Source organism: Ricinus communis, chromosome 5 (assembly GCF_019578655.1).
Source record: "Ricinus communis isolate WT05 ecotype wild-type chromosome 5, ASM1957865v1, whole genome shotgun sequence".
NCBI classification, from domain to species: Eukaryota; Viridiplantae; Streptophyta; class Magnoliopsida; order Malpighiales; family Euphorbiaceae; genus Ricinus; species Ricinus communis.
Genome location: NC_063260.1, coordinates 29,447,725 through 29,467,725, shown reverse-complemented (window position 1 = coordinate 29,467,725; position 20,001 = coordinate 29,447,725). Strand labels below are relative to the sequence as shown.

The 20,001-nt window shown below is 33.3% G+C and overlaps 2 protein-coding genes and 1 pseudogene across 5 annotated transcripts; 1 reads left to right on the top strand and 2 right to left on the bottom strand.

Moving 5' to 3' along the window:
- Nucleotides 1-629: 629 nt before the first annotated feature.
- LOC8276030 lies at nucleotides 630-4,728 on the bottom strand. The gene is made up of 2 exons (XM_025157024.2): nucleotides 2,305-4,728; nucleotides 630-1,385 (listed from the first exon to the last, which is right to left on the bottom strand). Exon 1 carries the CDS (start codon nucleotides 4,401-4,403, stop codon nucleotides 2,373-2,375), a length of 2,031 nt encoding a protein of 676 aa, XP_025012792.2. The 5' UTR covers nucleotides 4,404-4,728; the 3' UTR covers nucleotides 630-1,385; nucleotides 2,305-2,372.
- A 425-nt stretch (nucleotides 4,729-5,153) lies between these two features.
- On the bottom strand, nucleotides 5,154-9,004 carry LOC8276032 (annotated as a pseudogene).
- A 4,124-nt stretch (nucleotides 9,005-13,128) lies between these two features.
- LOC8276034 (plant cysteine oxidase 2) lies at nucleotides 13,129-19,395 on the top strand. 4 transcript variants are annotated; one of them, XM_015718169.2, is made up of 7 exons: nucleotides 13,129-13,285; nucleotides 14,177-14,216; nucleotides 16,371-16,628; nucleotides 17,656-17,774; nucleotides 17,868-18,030; nucleotides 18,360-18,836; nucleotides 18,963-19,395. In XM_015718169.2, exons 3-7 carry the CDS (start codon nucleotides 16,376-16,378, stop codon nucleotides 19,088-19,090), a joined length of 1,140 nt encoding a protein of 379 aa, XP_015573655.2. In that variant the 5' UTR covers nucleotides 13,129-13,285; nucleotides 14,177-14,216; nucleotides 16,371-16,375; the 3' UTR covers nucleotides 19,091-19,395. The 4 variants fall into 4 exon arrangements, with proteins under 4 accessions (XP_015573655.2, XP_015573656.2, XP_015573654.2 ...); XM_015718170.2 differs by having other exon boundaries at nucleotides 13,138-13,289; XM_015718168.3 differs by lacking the exons at nucleotides 13,129-13,285; nucleotides 14,177-14,216 and having other exon boundaries at nucleotides 15,484-16,628.
- The last annotated feature ends 606 nt before the right edge of the window (nucleotides 19,396-20,001 follow it).

Genomic DNA, 20,001 nt, shown 5'->3' with positions numbered 1-20,001 from the left:
TTCATTCAACAGTATGTCAAGGTAGTCTTATCTACTGCTTGAAAGTTGACAGTAAGTTCAGGCACGATTATCCAACAAAGGCAAAAGCTCCTCCATGCTTTGAGCAAAACCAACAAAACCCACCCCTCGCCCTCCATTCAACACCTAGTCCACAGAATCTGCTGCCTCCACAAAAACCTTCAATATACGCCTAAGCGCCACTGGCAGTAAACTAAACATAGTGGCTCCTAAAATATGGCAATTCACTATACACTTCATGAGCCAAATCCTCATTTCATAAGGATAATAATAATAATAATAATAATAATACTTCAAATACTAGAAGCATGAAAGAAAATGTCTTAGTATGCAGGTATGCAAAGATCAGTACCCTACTCGCAGTTCTCTATAGGCGCCCATGGAGTATCAAGGACAAGCAGCAAAAAATTAGAATGTGACATGTATACTTGCAGTCGCATGATCAAAATTCAAAGAAAAAGAAAACAAAGATAGATGACAATGAAACTCAACAGCCCACCTAACTGAAAAGGGCTGCAGAAGGTAAACAAAATGCAGTGCAAATTAGAGAAACATAATAGTGTAGCAAGCCAAGCCTCAAAGAAATGCCATCTAAGCATCACAAACCAACAGTCACAAGGATGATGGTTAAATTAAACTAACATGAGACAAATTGGAATTGGTTTGAACTCTATAATGAAAACCAAGCTTCAAGTACTAAGAATTTCAAAAGAAAATCTTAGAAGAGCAAACTGTCAGGTTCAAAACCCACGAATATTGTCCCTCAAAATGTCAGGCTCAACTGTACGTCCAGGAATTGTACTTATATACAGGGAGCTAAACATTCTTGTGAACCGCAAATCTCCTACAGTTACAGAGATTCGAAGATTTACATGTTTAGTCCAACATTTTCAACCCGAAGGCACATGTCAAATCTCTATGACATATAGGGTTAGCTTCCCAAAACTTCAAAAATATAGATGGTCTCCACTTCCGATAATAAAGGGAATGCCAAATAAATGCAAGCAAAAGAAGTGCATACTGCATATGGCATCCATAAAGAGAGTTGTAAAAATACAGCATAAAAACAGCTGAGTAACAGCGAAATATCATTTCCGACTCCGAGGATTACCTCTCTCACGGGCATAAATGTGTTCTTTTATGTTCGCATGATACAAGCTTCTACTCCAAAGAGCCTGGCTCAATTAAAATGCAACCGTTATCACAAAGCTCCCTAACCACCAAAACATTGTCAACTGATAGGATTACTTTTAAAGTTTCCCCTCCTGTCTTCATCGAATTCTGCAGAACACAACTTTCCTTCATTTTTTTTCAATTCACCTGAATCTCCAGTTCCAAAACTTGCAACCACCCCTTCTGTTGAACAACTGCAAATCATCATTTACTTGTATTTAGTCTTTAATTTCAAATGCCCATCAATAAACATTCAAAACTCACCGCATTCACTCATTCGAAATAAATAACTAGGTCAATAATTGCCTAAACAGCTATTCCGCCTTCACCATCCATTTCTCACAAAATGATGGCCTGATTCTATTACAAAAGCATGATTTCCAAGGCTATCTAGCAAATACATGCTAAAATGAAAGGTGCTGCATTAATTCCATTGCATTGTTATATAGATTATAAGCACTATAATCGCCCATAACAATCTCCTTCTCAGAGGTTATCTCCGATGATATGTTACCAAGGGGGGAAAGATGCAAGCCATATTTCAGCTTTCTGAATACCTACTTGCATCACAGCATGTGTCTATGCTAGACATCCAATCAACACAATATCAAGGTAATTTTATATATTGCTCGATGTCAAGCTCAGGCATCATGATCCAACAAATGTCAAAGAAAAACAAAGGCTCTTCCATGCTTACATAAAACCAAGCCCACCTTTTGTCCTCTATTGAACACCTACTCAACAAATCTAATGCCTTCACAATGACATTTATCAGATGTGATAGGTCAAAAGGAATAAACTAGACATAAAAAATAGCTATGGCAATACATTTCATGAGCCAAATTCTCCTCAAAAAACAAAATGCAAAATAATAGAAGCAAATCACTAAATAATAAGTCAACTTAAAACAAGCAGAAGAAAGTGCAGACCAAAATTAAAGTTTCCCTAGCATCAATTCGTAAAATTACAGCATCAAAATAAACAACTGCTCCCTGGCATCCATCCAGAAATTCATATAATTACAGCATAAAAATGAAACTACTACGTAATATGGAAATATCATGTGTAAAATGTTGAGCAAATTGAACGCTAAGTTCTGACTCTGAAGCTTACCTTTCTCACAGGCTTACATGTGTTGTATTGAATTCAAATGATACAAAATTCTACTCCTCTAGAGAGCATCAAAACTGCTTTCTTTTATTTCTAAACAGTTTGTCTCTTTTGGCAAAAACATAGAATAGTGCAAAAAAGCCTATTGCAGATATTGAAACAGAGCCCCATGGAAAGGGTGGATCCTTGAAACAAAGTAACGATGCCTCCAAATCCTGGGATGCATGATAGACAAGAGAATGGATAGCATACAGATCATGGTCTGAGGATCTCATGTAATACAAAGCCATCTCAAAGTCCAAATGAGACATTGCAGAAACTGCTTTATCCAGCTTGTACTTGAACAGGTTCCATCTCTGTATGAATTCAACATGTTGACTTTGTTTAAGTAGCTTCCTGTCGCCACCATGTGCTGCTATAGATTCAAGAACATCTATAGCACTTGTTATACTGTAATTCAGAGACGTCAAAAGAACATTTCTTCGAGCTGCATCCTTCTGAACAAAAGACAGTGACGAAGTCTCTGAGAAAGGCCCAAAGGGAGTCTGCCCAACACTCCAAGTATAATCTACCAAAGTATTATTATGCCTTGAGCTCCATGACAAATGGGTAGGTGACACTCCCCACATACTCTGTAAAATAGAACCAACAAGCGGTCGCTCAAGCTCCCTAGTATGCGTAAACACATGACGTCCATTACAGCTATAATCGCTCACAGTCTGTGTAGTCTTGGTCCTCACAGCAATGACCATATCTCTAAATGCAACTGATTGATGATACCGATCGAGCAACAACAGTGTATTATAATCCAAATCAAACACATACACAGGAAGGACCCTACCAAAATCCTCCTCAGGAATCCCAGCCATCCTCCTAAACTCCTCAGCAGATTCAGATAAAATCTGATGCAATTTCTTCGAATCAACATACTCACTCACAATCAAAGTATAATTATCAAACAAAAACCTTGAAGTATAGGAATTAATAGACCTTGAAACAGCAAAAGAACAAATTGGACAATCGGCAAAATGAATAGCATAGTTCCTAAAAACCAAAGACTGATCCCCTAACAACAACCCCTCCTCACCAGCCTCATCTCTAAAATTCTTCTCAATAGCTTTCCAATCCAAACCACCAGTATTACTTTCAGACCCATAAACATGAATAAATTCAACAATTAAAGAAGTCTCAAAATGGACAGGTATTCTCAAAGAGGGCACAAGCAGAACCTGATAAGCACTCCAAATCAATGAGCTCAGATCAGCAAGAAGAGCCTTTTGGGACTTGGGCCGACCGTGCATAGCGGCAAGAGGGTGAAACTCACCTCTGGGTAAGACCCCATCACCAGATAAAGCAGGACCATAATCAACAGGACCAGCAGAGAGATCAATCCATAAATATCTCTCTTTACCAGTCCAAATAGTACCCAAACATTTAGTAAAACCAGGAGATGAGTCACCAGGAGTGTAACTATAAGCATAGTTTTTACTTTGAGCGCCTAAAGAAAGCAAGTAAATATAAATCCCAAGAACAGATTTTTCCTTGTCAAAATCTTGTTTTATAATATCATCAATTACATTGTAGGGAATTGAGAGGAGTGGGGACCGCAGGGAAGAAGGGGTTTGGGAGATCGCGGATTGGAGGGATTCGGAGAGGCGTGAGGTGAGAGCGGAGCCTGCGTGGGAGATGTCGAGGTGGGGGGAGTGTTTGATGGAGAGGCGGTGCTGATGGTGGGGCGAATCGGAAGTGATGACGTGGAAGTGGTCGGAGGATTGGGTGGAAGAGAGGAAGGAGGAGAGGAGGGAGGAGGAGTCGGGAGGAAAAGAGGGACCCACGAGGCGGATGTGGAGGGAGAGAGGGAGAGAAAGAGAGAGAAGGGAGGTTATGAGAGAAGGGATATGAGTTGGGTTAGAGTGGTGGGAAAGGGAGTTTTTGAGGGAGGACGGGAGGGTGTTGAATGTGTCATTTGTGGATTTTGGGTCTGTGTGAGATTGTCGTGAGAGGAATGAGTCTAGCCCCGGGATTATTGGGGAGGAGGTTGCTGTGGTGATCAGGAGGATGAGAAAGATGGCGGCGGCGGTGGAGGTGGTGGTGTGGGGCATTTTGGAGAAGTTAGGGTTCAGGCAGTGGTGGTGGAGCTTAGTGGACTAATTTCTGCTTTGATCAAAAGAGTGAAAAAGGAATAGAGTCAACACATAAAGGTAGTTAGTTAACAGTAATACAGCTCCTTGTTTTTGAGCGACTATTTTTCTGTTTTCCGGCCTGTCGCTTCTGTCAAAGCTCTCGCAGTTGAGAAGCCATCACTACTGGCCTGACAACGGGCACTCCCAGTTCCCGTTTTGGCCCATTCCGATTTTAGTTCCCATTCACGATGCTTATGTTACTGTATTCCAATTTAGGTTCAGGATTCAATTTATGCATGATTCTCATTATATATATATTCAAGTTTCAAATAGGAATTAAAACCTGCTACGAAAGAGTAGAAATTTATATTTCTCTTAGAAGAAAATGACAAATTAAGTTATTCTCTATATCTCTTAAATACTAATTCAAAATCTTCTTTTAAAACAATTGAAATAAATTCTTTTTTATTATTTTCTTTATAAGATAAAAATAATATATAATACTATATTTAATATATTTACCTATTTACTATATGAATAAAAAAATTTAATATATATTTTATGTCTAATGTATAAATTAATAATATCAGATATTATTAAAAAATAAAATAGAATTTTAATTTGATGTCTATAAATTAATTCAGTATTTATCATAACAGTTAATAAAAAATTTCTAAATATTTAACATTAATTAATTACAATTATCAGCTATCATTTATCATCAACAAATCAACCAAAAAGAAGCTCATAGTTTGTATTGAATATTCGTACTCAACAAAGTAATTTAATACGGTTCAATTGTTTACATTGACTTTCTCTGTACCTATCTCTAACATTGTATTAACTCAACCAAAAAGAATCACCCCATCACGCACTGGATACATTTATTTCTCACAAAGAAAATATCTCTCCGCTAGAATTTTGGTAGGAGCATATACCGATTGGTTACCTGACTTTCAAGAACATTCATAACGCAATCTGAAAATAGAGTTAACCAATCGTTATCACTATAAGCATTGAAGAAGTCCCTAAAGCGTACAATTCCATGTTCTTCATTACAGGCAGCGGTAACAATTCGAGTCCCATTCATTGCCATGGCTGAACACCCAGAGCTAGTACTCCCATCATCAGAAGGGCATCAGCCTCCCAAGTATTTATGTACAAATCCTCTGGCCCTCCTGTAACTATTTTATATGGATCCATCTGCAACAGTGTCACTGAGCCTGTATGTCCATCCAACTTAGCTATTGGTTCCGGTTTCGGCGTCGCCTGATTTCTCCTTATATCCCAAAGCATAGCTCTGTAACAATGAAACAGTTTAATCAGTAAAATTTTACACTTGTAACATGTATTTAAGTAGAGAAACCAAAGGCAGTTCAGTTAAAGTCTCTAGGCAGAAATAGTTTGTTCCATTGCATATGGTACCTCTGCCTATTCATTTAATTTAAGAGCTAAGTTCTGCATATTAGGTTTAGCAGAAACAGCCCACAATAAGATTATATGGACATTGAATCTTTAGACATTCCATTATATCAAAGTACTTTTTAATGGTTTATGTAGCGTTTAATTTTGAGAAGTCACACGTGTAAGAGAAACTTGCAAAACAAAATGATTCCAGCTTTCTATGAAGCATCTTACTTGCCATCTCCCCCAGTGCAGATCAAGGACTTTGAAGGCAAAAATCCAAATGAATATAACTTTGGTAGATAGATAGCTGCAGTGATAACTTTCTGCATTGTCCTCAAATCAACTGTTACAACTGAGGCACCAGAAGCAACATAAAGTAATGAATGGCATTTTATATCCATAGGTGTACCAGGCAAAGCAGTCATTCCCACACAGCATGGAGAACGAGCAATGGATGATTTAGTTGTATCCAAACCCTAACCTATTAGCAGCGAAAAAAATGCCATCACAATTAAGAAAAGAGAAAACAACATGCCATTATTCCTGTACACTAAAATCACTTTCCTCATAAATTTTATGCATTTTCCTTTACGTTGGGGACCATATTCAATTAAATTGAAAAGTGCCTTATAAACCTCCATCTCAGTGCAGCAATGAAGTTTTATTTCATCAGGTGGACACTGCATTGAGCACCTAGCATAAATGCTAGAGAAATGAAACTTTCCAACACCTAATGTGCTTTACGCCATCAAACAGTACTTCAATAGATCCATAACCAACTATCAATCAAAGTCCTGCTAAAATCACCAAAGAATTTATTTGTAAATAGATGCGAATCCCATACAAAATAATATTTACTTAATTGGTTCTATAACAGAAAATGCACCTTAAATGGAGCTACTGCAAACAGATGTTGACATGAGCAACATCTGAGCCTCATATATCACATTGCTGTAAACGACAACCCGATTTTATTACATTAAGAAAAAAAAATGACATGACAATGTAGCCATCAAAGACAAAATACAAGATAGAAATAATTAAAGCCATATATCACCTTGGAATCTTTTGAGATGGTCACCAAAAAAGAAGTTTTGTGCCTGAAGGAAGAAAGGATGAAACTTTGATTAGGTTATCAGGAAAATCTAAATTGTCAAGGAACTGGCACTCACAAATAACCACATAAACCTAGACAACAAAGAAGCACTTACCCAAGTCAAATCATTTAAAAAAAATACTAAAACGTACCCAACTGCTAGATGAATTACCTATAAGACATTCTTCCCATCATTATACAATAACAGTGAGCTACAGCTAAATTGTACTTGTTTATATCCATGCGTTACCTAAAGTGGCCAACAAGAACATAAAATTACAAAAAGCAGCCTTGCCACTCATACCCTTAGTGCTAGTAAAAGTTAGCAGCTATATGAAGAAGCCAAGACGTACCCTGCAACTGACATCAATTTAATAGGTTTCCCATGCCCATAAAACGTGGCCTTTAAGGTATGCTGACCACGCTTTCCAATTGAATTGAGGGACCAAATCCGAACTGTGCCATCCTCCCCACCACTTGCTAATACTTTAGAACTGCTATCGCCTAACAATTTATCTGACAAGGTTGAAACAGGGCCATTGTGACCTCTAAGGTTGAAACAGGGCCCCTGTGACCTCTAAAACAGTGCTGGCAAGAGACCTACAAGCAAAAGCATACAACATCAGTAAGTTTCAAGGGACTGCATAAGGATACAAACAATAAGGAACGTAAACTAGAAAAAAGGAATAATCTAAGAAACTATTAAAACCTTTTCGATAAACTACAGAGATTACAACAAGACAAAAAATAGCAAGCATAGCTGTCACATTATCACAAAAGACCAGTAGTCGGGCATGCAATACCTTCCACCACAGATGAATGAGTGATCAGAACTTGAGGTCACTAAAACATTTTCCTTCCATTGTGATTGGCTTCAGTAAAGAGAGGTTTCGTAAATGGGAAACAATCTGCAGCTCAGGCATCATTTCTATATGTTAAGCAACTGATTGAGTCAGCAAATTGTAGGTAACTATACCATACAAAGTTAGCAATAAAATGAAACAGAAATATTTAACTCATACAAGTAATTCTTGCATTATGATCAGTTAGTATGGTGGTGGCCTCAGAATCTATTCCATTTAAGAAACTATCAATCTTCACTATCTGTACAGAGGAACCCTAAATCCAATAATAAAAATCAATCAGTTTTTCAACAATATTTTGTTTCCAGTTAAAAATCACAAAATATGAAAAGACTTACCTGAGAAAAGATAATATCATTATTATCCAACATAACATGGTCAAAAGGTTTAGAATCATTCGTATACAAATCGGCACATAAAGGATCAGTACATTTGAATTGATGCAATGAGGCAAGCCTCTCCGAATATGCTTCCCTTAATGACAATAACCCACCAGGAACTTCTAGCGGCCACCGCTCTCTAATACCCAAAAGAACAAATAAAATGAATACAAAATAAATCATTTCATTTAAACAGAGAATAAAAAGGGGAAAAAAGAGAAAGAAAAAAAAAAAAGAGAGGGATAGTAATATCATTATTACCTATAGCAGCGGTGCCAAATGGAATCAGAATAAGCGACGCGCTTGAGGCACTTACAAGTGATAGCTAAGTTGGAGAGGTCCTGTAAGCTTAAGTAATTGGCGCAGTGAGCAAGCGAGTCTTCGTTCAAGTCCGTAAGCTTTGTCGTTGTTGCTGTCATCTTTGTTTCCTAATTCAATTTTTCTCCCACTTAATTAAAGAACCCTAAAACTCCGAAGGAGTATTAACGACCAGCTGTCGCCGTTGATGGCTTTGTTTTTCTCTTTCTGTATTTTTGGTCAAGGATGATGGGTGAAAATGTGATGTTCGTTTTACAAGTTGAGCGCTGGTTTTCATGCTTCCCTCCTGCCTAATCCCACCGCAAATATTTGAAGTGTAAATTGCATTGGCAGAAAGAAGTAATATTTAGGAAATTTATCATAAGGGCAAATATAGTTAGTTAGAGTTCCTATTCAGTTTTATTTGTCTATTGTTTGATTGATTGATAGGTAGTCGAAATTATTATGTAGAAATGAAATGAGGGGTCGAGGGGACAATTAGAGATGGGGTTTTTTGATCCCTAATTCAATTTGACTCTAATCAAAAAGGGTATATAGATTATAAAATTAATAGTGTGACAGATACGTGTAAAATATGTATCAATTTATATGAATATATTTCTATTAAATTTGCTATATTTATGTTTATAAGTAAGATTTTTCTTTTTATTTAATTAGGTTATAGAGCTTTCTTAATTTATTAGAAATATTAATTAATTTGTGATTAATTTATATATTTCTTTTGTGAATTTTTTATTTGTCATATTACTATTAGTCTTATTCTATGTTATAAAAGTCATTAAGTCAAAGTTATAAGGATTTGTATCATCTCATTTGAATTTTATAAAATTTTTAGTTGCTTGGACTTTATGATTTTTTTTTTTTTTTTTTTTGATATTAAGCTTTTAGGTGTATGACTATATTTTTTGTTTTGAAATTTTTGATTATATGAATTATGCACTTTTTTTATATAATAATTGTGAAATATTTAATTATGCAACTTGCGTGTCTGTTTTCTTTATTGGTTTTACTATGTCCATATAAAACACTTAAAGGATGATATATTATATAATTTTTTAAAATTATAAAAATATAATATAAGAGTATCTTTTAAGCATTGGATGTCAAACTCGGCACTAAGAGAGTTATTTCATAAAAAGATTTATATTAAACTATATATTCTTTAAATACTATCACTAAAGTATTAGTTTGGCTTTTTATATCTTTAAAATTTTTATTTTCATTTTTAAAGTATGTATTATAAATTTTTATATATTTTATTAATTTTATGTTTTATCTACAAATTATAAAATGAAAAATTAATTGAAAGTAAATACAACTCTTACTCTTTATATCTAAATAATTTAAAAGTACTTTTTATTATATAAATAAGACATTTTAAAATATAAAATACGATTAAAAAGTACTCTAAATATATATGAAAACCCAATTGGCTGTCCTCCCTCTGAGCAAAAAATTAGTCATGGAATTTAAAATTTAGTTGAGAATGGACCCCATCGTCATTTGTAGCGCAGTGTAACACGTTATTCGCGTGATGAATTTGTTTTTTCCATTTTTATTCCCATCTCCACGTGGATTTCACAGACTAGTCTTGATATTATTTTGAATTTTATAGTTTTATATTTATAATTAACTGATTGTTTATTTCACATAATCGTCAAATTTCATATTATATGAATATATATCGAAAGCTACATCATAAAAGTGCATCTTTTATATATACATATGACATTTAATTCTATTCATTATAATATAGTGTAGTCTTTAATAAAAAAAAATATCACTTAAAATAAAAAGCTAAAATGAGATAATAATTAATGGAAGGGTAGCTTTGTCCGTACAAATTAAACGAATTAATAAAATAATATATGAGAAGATTTACTAATGACAATTCATGCGATGACTTGAATAATTTTCAAATTTTATTAATTTTACATTTAAATTATTGATGCCTTTAACATACGTATAATGAGACGTACATACATATATATATATATATAAAACAAATAAAATAGCATGATATGATACATTTGCTTTATACAGCCGAATAGCCAAATTATAACCCAAAACAAAACGCATGCATGCTTCATCATCTTCTTCTTTTCTCTCTTTTTGCCCTAGTTTTTTAGTAATATTATTTGCCAGTATATATTTCAAGGTTAAAAGGATAGGGAAGGTAGAAAATGTATGAAGTATACAACATGTGCACGCATCATCATCTCAGATTCAATAAGCATGTATTAATTATAATCACATGGTGCAATGCATACATGGCAGCCAACCACTTCCTATCCTACCATCAGTAAGCTCCATGAATTTTCAGACACGAGCCATAGTTAATTAGAGTTGATTCATCAGAACATGCTTTGTCTTGAAAATGGACAAATTTAAAGAATATAATTCCAATTGATTTTTATTATAGTACTGTATAAGAATCACATAATTAATTAATTATGCGTATCCAATTACGTAAAGATAGCACTAAATTTGAAATCCTTGCACACCAATACGGAAAAGCAAATTCACATACTCTAATGGAAGTCATAGCAAAAGAAAGAAACAACGCAACTAATTGAATTAAGATTACCAATTAGCGAACAAAACACTTCAAAAGATTCTTTTGTTTTAGGAAGCAAAAAAGCAAACACCTAGCGAAGGTAGAGATGATACGTGTATGATTAAGAAGGTACAGAGAAGAAGAAGCATGCATGCAATGCAGCACAGGACAGCAGAGAAGGTACGCTGGTACAGTGTTGGGGTTCTCTTGGAAACCCAATACAGAAGAAGAGAATAAAGTCAAGTAACTTACACTTGGAAAAAAAACCTGAAAAACAGCATGCATGTTTTAACATTTTATGAGCTAAACCCTTAGGCATTTGCGATAAGTACAAAATTCTCTATGTACCTACCTGCTCCTTTTTGGCCTTTGCTAATGATCCTTCTCTTTTAACAAAGCTTACGTTACATTTTCATTTCATTAATTTCTGCGTCTTTTCTTCCATACGTATGCAAGTAAGATGCCTAGTGCAGGTGTCCTTACACCTTTTTTGCATGCCAGAGAGAGAGAGAGTTTAAAAAAGAAGAAAGAATATGTAGAAGGAGATGAAGATGAAGAAGAAAAAAGAAAAGAAAATGATGCATTCATGAATCAGACTTTGGTTTTGTCATCTCTCTTCATATGTAATGACTGAAAACTCAACCTGTTTCATGAACGCTACCTGATTAGAGATTACTTTTTTTCTTTTTCATCAAGAGAAAAAGAGAAAGAAACAAAAATGAACTGAACTCTTATAGCTTGATGTTCCCATTTTGCCCATTCATTTGAAGCTTTTCTTTTTCTTTTTATTTTTTTAAAAAAGAAAAATTAATAATGGGAAGCTAGTGGTTTCTTTTTTTTTTTTTTTTATCTTATTCTTTTGCCTTCGTTAATGAAGGGAGCAAGGAAATGAAGAAACGGTGAAACGTAGGAATAGGTACGGCAAAACAATATTTTCTTATAAACATAAGAAACTGAACCGTAGGAAAATGTATAAATGATAAAGTTATAGGGGCAAATATATAACTATTAAAAATATATGGATATTTATAGAAACATTAATTTTACATGAAAGTATTTATAACATCACTATTCAATATGATTTACCATCAAAAAAAATACTAATTCAAGTTCCTTAATAACTAATACAAAAAGAAAAGAAAGTAGTTCAACTCATGGTACTTCTTTTGTTATGGTTTATTTATTTATTTATTTAAGGAATTCTTAATTTAGGAGTTTTACGATCTTCTTCTTCTTTTTGTTTTTGTGAAGAAACGTTTCCAGTTTTAAGAAATACAAAATTGGCCGGAAAATTTTCCAAAAGTTTCTTTCAGACTTCATTTTTAAAATGCTTTCGAAACTCTAAAATGTCCATAGCTGAAAAAGAAGTAATAAAAATAATAATATAATTTCACGTAAAATACTTAATTAATATTCTATGATTATTTATGAACTTTAGGATAGGGTGCGTGACAATCGAACCACGTATCCATGAAACAAAATGACTAAAACCACTTTGCTTTTTATAGTTATAATAAAAAAATTAGCTAACTTTAACATAATTCCACATTTCAAATCTTTTTTTTAAGACAAAAAAACAACCTACTCTCTTTTTTTAATATAAAAATTTTGTTATTACATTGAGTATAATTAATATAATTATGTCATTATTGATAGGAAACTTAACTTTCATGTTCTATCCTTCTCTCTTACTTTTCTTTATTACTTAGTCAAAGTATACCTTTATAAAATGAATTAGTGCATTTTGATTAAATAGAAAATAAATCTAATATTGAAAGCTTAAATTTCTCATCCTTGAGAAAATATGAATGTAATAGGAACATTTGTCGATATATTATATTAAAATAATAAAAAAAAATAATCATATGAAATATTTAATAGTATTAAAAAGTATCACGTCACGTGAAATGTTAGTAACGTCAAAATATATTAGGTTACGTAAAACGTTTAATATAATAGCATAACAAAGCATTAGGTGATTTTTTTATCTTTTTTACTAGTCAAATGATTACCACGTGTCGATGTTATATTTTAAATTTATTCGTACATTTCTTTATTTATATTCAATTTATTGTTGTTATCATTTTACCCTCGATAGCTCTCGAGATGCTAAAATAAGCAAGAAAATAATAATATCATCAATGGCGAGTACTCTTGCGGAAATGGCAAAAGCATCGAGTTCTTCATTTTTCAGTTATTTCGAGAACAACGAGGAGCAAATAGCCGTTCGATTTCGTGAGGTAGGTATCATGTATCACTTAGGAGAAAAACTAGAGAGTTGGTAAATTAGATGTAGATTAAGAGCCAGGGCAGTCTTCTCATAGATGTGTAGTTGGGTGTATTGTTCATATTTATTTGATAATTGATGCTTGTGCTAAATGTTGAATAATACTTTCTTAAAAATTTGGAATAGGAGCAATTTTTCTTTTTCTTTTTATAGAATGGGTGAAAGATCGATCTTTCCCTTAATTGGGGAAACGATCAAATGATCGAGCTTAAGGTACAATGTTATATTGAATCGTATCATTAGCTTAATTATGGGTATTGATGTCTATATTTAGTTAATTCATTTTCTATTAATGAAAGGCAGTTCTCGTTCCCTAAAAGAAGAACAAAAAGAATTCAAACTTTCCTTTTCCAAATTAAAGGAAGGATAACAATTATAGATAATCTATGCTTGAAATTAACACATAATGTTATAGTATTTAACGAATTAAACAAAGGAATAGAATTATTAAGAAAATAAAATAGACTAAAAAAGTAAATCTTTTTGGAGCATATCTGATTATCAATGTTTCTTTTCCAAGTTCGGTATATAATTGTACATAAATTGGCAATTTGAGGATTAGGTATATAGATGAATTGCTGCTTTTATTGTAATTCAAATTCCACCCAATTTATCTCTCATTTCTTTGGCCATCTGATTCTCCCCTAAACTGATTTGTATTTCAGACTGTTATGATTTTGTTTGAATGAGTTCATTTTCTGACCAAAAAATAAAAGAAAAAGAAAAAACTATGTGCTACATTTAACAATATTATTTTCTTTGCACATTCTAATCCTCATAAGTTTTAATTTTCCAAATATTTTGGGTTTTATATATTTATGTATTGATATTGTAAAAATGACAGGAGGAATCGCAAATATTGGCTATGGGGACAAGAAATGAAGGTGGATTCCTTATCTTATAATTTAATATTAATTGTTCCTCTTGAAATAGATTTAAATCTATCAATGTAATGCTATACTACAAACTTTTTTTCAGAGACCATAATGTCTAATGACAAAAACAAAAATCTTTTCTTTTTTTTCCCACTTGAATCAAATCCTACTTTTTTTATTATTATTTCGCTGTTTTAGCCTATTTATGATACTAAAATCAAGTAATTTTAAATATAGATTTAAAGCCTATATATAATATAACTATCTTAACTGACAAAATTAAGTATGACTTGTAAGTCCTTCCATTTTTGTTTTTAAAAATTGGCAAAGATTTGCTTTTGAAAATTATTTTGATTTTATGTTTTCTAGCTTTGCACATTAACTTTTCACTAATTGATAATACATAATTAGTTAAAATTATACTCTTTCATATTAAAATTGAAAAAAGTTACATAGTTTCTGATTGCGTAGGACTACCTTGTAATAATTTGATTGGACCGATTGAATAAATTTATTTAATACAAGAGAAAAGAATAATATTATTGTTTTCAATAAATAAATGAATTAAATCTCACAAATTTCACTTATTAAATCTTATTCTTAGTTATCAAATAGCATAAATATGCTAAAAGATATAATTAGTTAACTTTTCACTAATTGATAATACATAATTAGTTAAAATTATACTCTTGGTTATATTTCATATTAAGAATTGAAAAAAAATTACATAGTTTCTGATTGCCTAGGACTAACTTGTAATAATTTGATTGGACCGATTGAATAAATTTATTTAATAAGAGAGAAAAGAATAATCCTATTGTTTTCAATAAATAAATGAATTAAATCTCACAAATTTCACTTATTAAATAGTTATCATCCAATAACATAAATATGCTAAAAGATATAAACTAATTAGATATAATTTATAATTGTGAATCTGAAGATATATTAGAAATTTAGCTAATTGATATCATTAATAACAAAATTTATTACTTTCAAAATGAATTTATGTTATGATTATTTAATTTACCAATAACAAAATAATAAAAGCATTTTCAAAATAAAATAACTAATGATTAAGTAACACTAAAAAGAAAAGCATAATTATATTTATTATGTGATCAATTTAATTAACATTCAACAATAATAATAAATTTTTAAAAATAGAAAAAAATCAATAACTATAACAACACTAAAAATGTAATAAAAGCAAAGCAATTTATATCATCGTAAATAATTTAAATAATATATTATATATAGAAAATGTTCACCAAAATTCCTGTTTTTAGTTGGATAAACAAAGCAACTAGGGATTTGAATATTCATTAAATCAAAGAATATGCAAGCAGTCAAGAAAATCCCCCTAAATAATTAAAGAGGATTCCAATAATACCTCGAGTAAATCAGATATTTCCATATCAGTGACTTAAAACCCACAATTAAAAAACATAATTAAAGAAGTGTAAAATGAAAAATTGAAAAGGAAAAGAATAAAGGGGCAAAATTAGAAAAACACAAAAGAGATGCAGACTGGATAAAATTCAAGAATTAAAAATTAAAAAGAAAAAACCTGGTATTAGAGAACAGCCCACTGGAAAGCAAAGTAATGGCCCCTGGTTTTCACTTCCTCAAACAAACCAACTGTGTATTTTCCTTTTAGCTATTATAACCCTCTTTCACTAACTTCCAATTTTAATTTCCCATTTATATACCCCATCCATCTCCCATTCCCTTCACCTTCTCCTCCTTCTTCTTGTTCAATAACAACAGAGAGATGCATACTTTAACATCATCTCCTGTATCCTGTTCTTGTACTTGTACTGTTTCATACTAAACACATTAGGATTAAAAAGAAAAACAGTATCATACATCACCAGTTACATATATTTGTTTACTTTTATTTATATAGGACACGCATAGAAAGAGAGACCTATACCTTTCCTTTTCTTGTTTTCCTCTGTTTTTCTTGTTTCCTCTGTTTTAATTTTGCATTTTCTCTTCATTTTAAGCGTTACCCATCTTTCAAAAACTTATATTTCAGTTGAATTTTGACATCTCTGATCGCGAGAAGCCCAATTCTTGCATTTTCCTGGATTCCCATTTCATAATCTTGTGTTCTTGTTTTCTGGGTTTGGTTGGGAATTTTTGAATTGTGACACAAAGGCTGAATGGGGATTGAAACAAGTGTGGCTAAAAGGAAAGGAAAGGAGTTTGGTGAAGTGGAAAAAGAAAAGAATCCAATTCTCAACAATACCAATACCAGAGGTGGAAAAAAGGCCGCGCGGGGACGCCACATCAAGAAGACGGCGGTTGTGTCACCGGTCCAAAAACTTTATGATACCTGCAAGGATGTCTTTAGCATTGGTGGACCAGGAGTTGTTCCTGCTCCAGATAAAATTGAAAAGCTAAGGGCAGTTTTGGGTATGTCTTTGTAATGGTTTCTTTTTTTCTTTTGTTTCTTTCTATTTTTTTCTTTTTTAATGTGACTTTAATGTTCTAAAATGTGGTTTTCTTATAAATGGCTAAAGATTAGAATCTAATAATTTGGCGGCATGGATTATGGTTATAGGATTAAGTTTTTGGGAAATTCTGATTAGGCAAGTTGAAGTTGTTATTATTATAAAAATGAAAATGGTTTCTTTGTTAGTTTATTAGTTGGATATCATGTACGCATGGATCTTACACTACCGTGGTCACATTAACATTTTGTTTTGGAAGCAGTCACATTGACATTGTTGCTCTTTATAGAGTCTTAACAATTTCTTACATCTGAATCTTCCATTGTCAAATTAAAGAGTGTTTACAGGCCAATGGCTTTCTGGAATTTTTCGATCTCTAGCACATTATTTGCAGTTTCGTAGAGTGAGCTGTGAGCTTCTTTTATTTTAGTCACTTATTTTATTTTATTTTATGTCTGGAATGATACATTGGTATCTGTTTTTTTTTTTGGCTTGGTGTGGTACATTTGTGTATTTTATTTTCATGGTTGTTGCCGGAGCTATGTCAAATAAATAAAGGCCACTACTTGGTACCGTATGTTTCTTTTTCTTTTTTCTTTTTCCTTTTTTTTTTTTTCATATATTTATTTTGCTAGCACTGTGCCGAATCTTTTCAACTGTCTTCGATTTTTGCACTTTTTCCTTGCATCAGAGTAATGCTACTGTCACAGTTTTTATTTTTTTTAAATGCGGTCATTTTGTGACAGTTCTAGATTTCATTTCTTCTGTCAGAAATTGCATTTAATTTCAATAACAATTGGCCATTTCTATATGTTAAATCAAATAAATTCATGATTGAATTATTTGGTGTGCTTAAATTTGCTGCCTTTGGAATATGTTTAGGAAAATTAGTACGATATTCATTAGAGTCCAGAATCACAATTGAAAAAGAATGACTGATTCCTTATCCAAGCTGTCACTGATTTTGAATGACTGTTTCCCTTATGTAGACGTTATCACACCAGAGGATGTTGGTCTGCATCCGGAAATGCCATATTTCCGTTTACCTGTGGCTGGGAGAGCCCCTCCAATACGATACCTGCATATTCATGAATGTAACAAGTTCTCGGTATGAAGGGTTTTGAGGTGCTTTAAAACTGAAGTTTTTTTACTTAGGGAGTTAAACTTTTGACTTGGGCTCTGTAAATTTGTAATATTACAGATAGGTATCTTCTGCTTCCCCCCATCAGGTGTCATTCCACTTCATAATCATCCTGGGATGACTGTATTTAGCAAGCTACTGTTTGGAAAGATGCATATCAAATCATATGACTGGGTGGATGAGGACTCTGTCAACGGGTCTGCAGTGGTGAATCCTTCTGAAGGTATGTGTTCCCTTGTTTTGCAACTGATCATTGTGTGCTGAGAAAGCTTTCTAAGCCTGTATGATTCTAAAAAAATATAAGCTACTGGTTCATGTCAATCGTACATATTCCAAAATTTGAAAGCTCGCATGAAAAATGCGAAAGTTTTAGGATAATGTAAAGCAAGCGTATATTTGTAAATTGATCCTCATTAGTAGCTATGAAGTATAAACTTTATGTAACCTTGCATGTGATATGGTATTTGTTGTCTGTGCAAGAACCATACTGAAAACTTCTGGCAGAATCAAGACAATGGAAATTTGATCCTCGGTTTTCTTTTTTCTTAAAAGTGGCTTTTGTTAATGCAGTGAAGCAGCCTAATGTCCAGCAACCCGAAGTGAATCAGCCTGAAGTCCAGCAACCGGAAGAGAAGCAGCCTGAAATCACGCAATTGGAAGAGAAGCAGCCTGAAGTCCCTCAATTGGAAGAGAAGCAGCCTGAAATCCAGTCACCGGAAGAGAAGCAGCTTGAAATCCAGCAATCGGAAGAGAAGCAGCCTGAAGTGAAGCAGACTGAATTCCAGCCACTGCAAGGGAAGCAGCACGACGTCCAACGACCTTCAGTACGACTGGCTAAAGTCAAGATTGACTCTGACTTCACTGCCCCTTGCAACCCTTGCATCCTTTATCCTGTTGATGGAGGCAACATGCATTGCTTTACAGCAGCGACAGCATGTGCAGTGCTAGATGTTCTTGGCCCCCCATATTCAGATCCTGAAGGTCGGCATTGCACATACTATAATGACTTCCCATTTGCCAATTTCTCAGGTATCATGTGACATCTTCATACAGTTCACCGTGCTTTCATATTGTCTATATTAGCGCAGTAGTGTCAATAGTATATGCAAACTCAGTTGTGAAAAAATGGCAACTTTGTTGTGTTTGAAAATTCAGTTGATGGTGTCTCCTTGCCCGAAGAGGAGAGGGAAGGTTATGCATGGCTTCAAGAAAGGACGAAGCAGCCAGACGATTTCAAAATGGTAGGAGAATTGTATAGAGGCCCAAAAATCGTCAAGAAATGAGCGAACCCGTCTATGCTATTATCTTCCCTATGCCTTGTTAAATCATTGGTTGCTGGCGCTTCTGTAGCAGACCACAGTAGAGCTTTTATTTTATTTTTACCATTATCTTCTTGTCACTTTTCTTTTTTTATCTTTTTATCTTGTGGGACGTGAGGCACTTGGTGGCTTCTTTTTTTTTTTCTTTTTTTCCTCAATAGTTTCTGTACATAAAAGGTTAAAAGAGAAAGGACAAAAGTATTGTAGGTGCACCGGAAAGAGGTCGATAGTGGAATGAGAAAATGTTAAAAGTGCACTTTTGTGGGTCACTATCATCTCGTTAATATCTCTTCTCTCTTCATGTTTTTTTTCCTCCCCCTTGTTTCTGTTGATTAAGCTGATTGATGACATGCGAATGTAGATTCGTGCTACACGCTGATGGCCAATGTTTTCATCACCATTTTGATCTGACAGAAGAGAAATATCTTATCCGGAGCCAAATTATTTAGCCTATCATTCTTAAAGCGACCTACGCCTGTACTTCCTAAGGAAAGCTTTTAAGGTACAAGTTGTTTGCTCGGTACTGACAGACAGAGATGCACTACCTAGTATGTTTTACTTTTTTTTTTTTTTGCCCTTTAATGGAAAGGAAAACGATTTGTTACTTTTAAGATAGATGGCTCCGGAGGGCTACCTCAGATCCTGAAACAGTGGTGTCCGTGTCCCTTAATTTGTTGGAATTGTTGTGTAACTGTCATTCTGTCCAATTAATATCTTTAGTTTGATGATGTTGATACATCGGGAGATCAACTTTGATTCCTGAATTTGCCACTTGTCAATTTGAGATTTACTTTCTTTAAAAATATAAGATCATCTTATTATTTTGGTGTGAGGTCATGGTGAAGGTTTTCAAGGGGAATGTGGTTATGACGTGG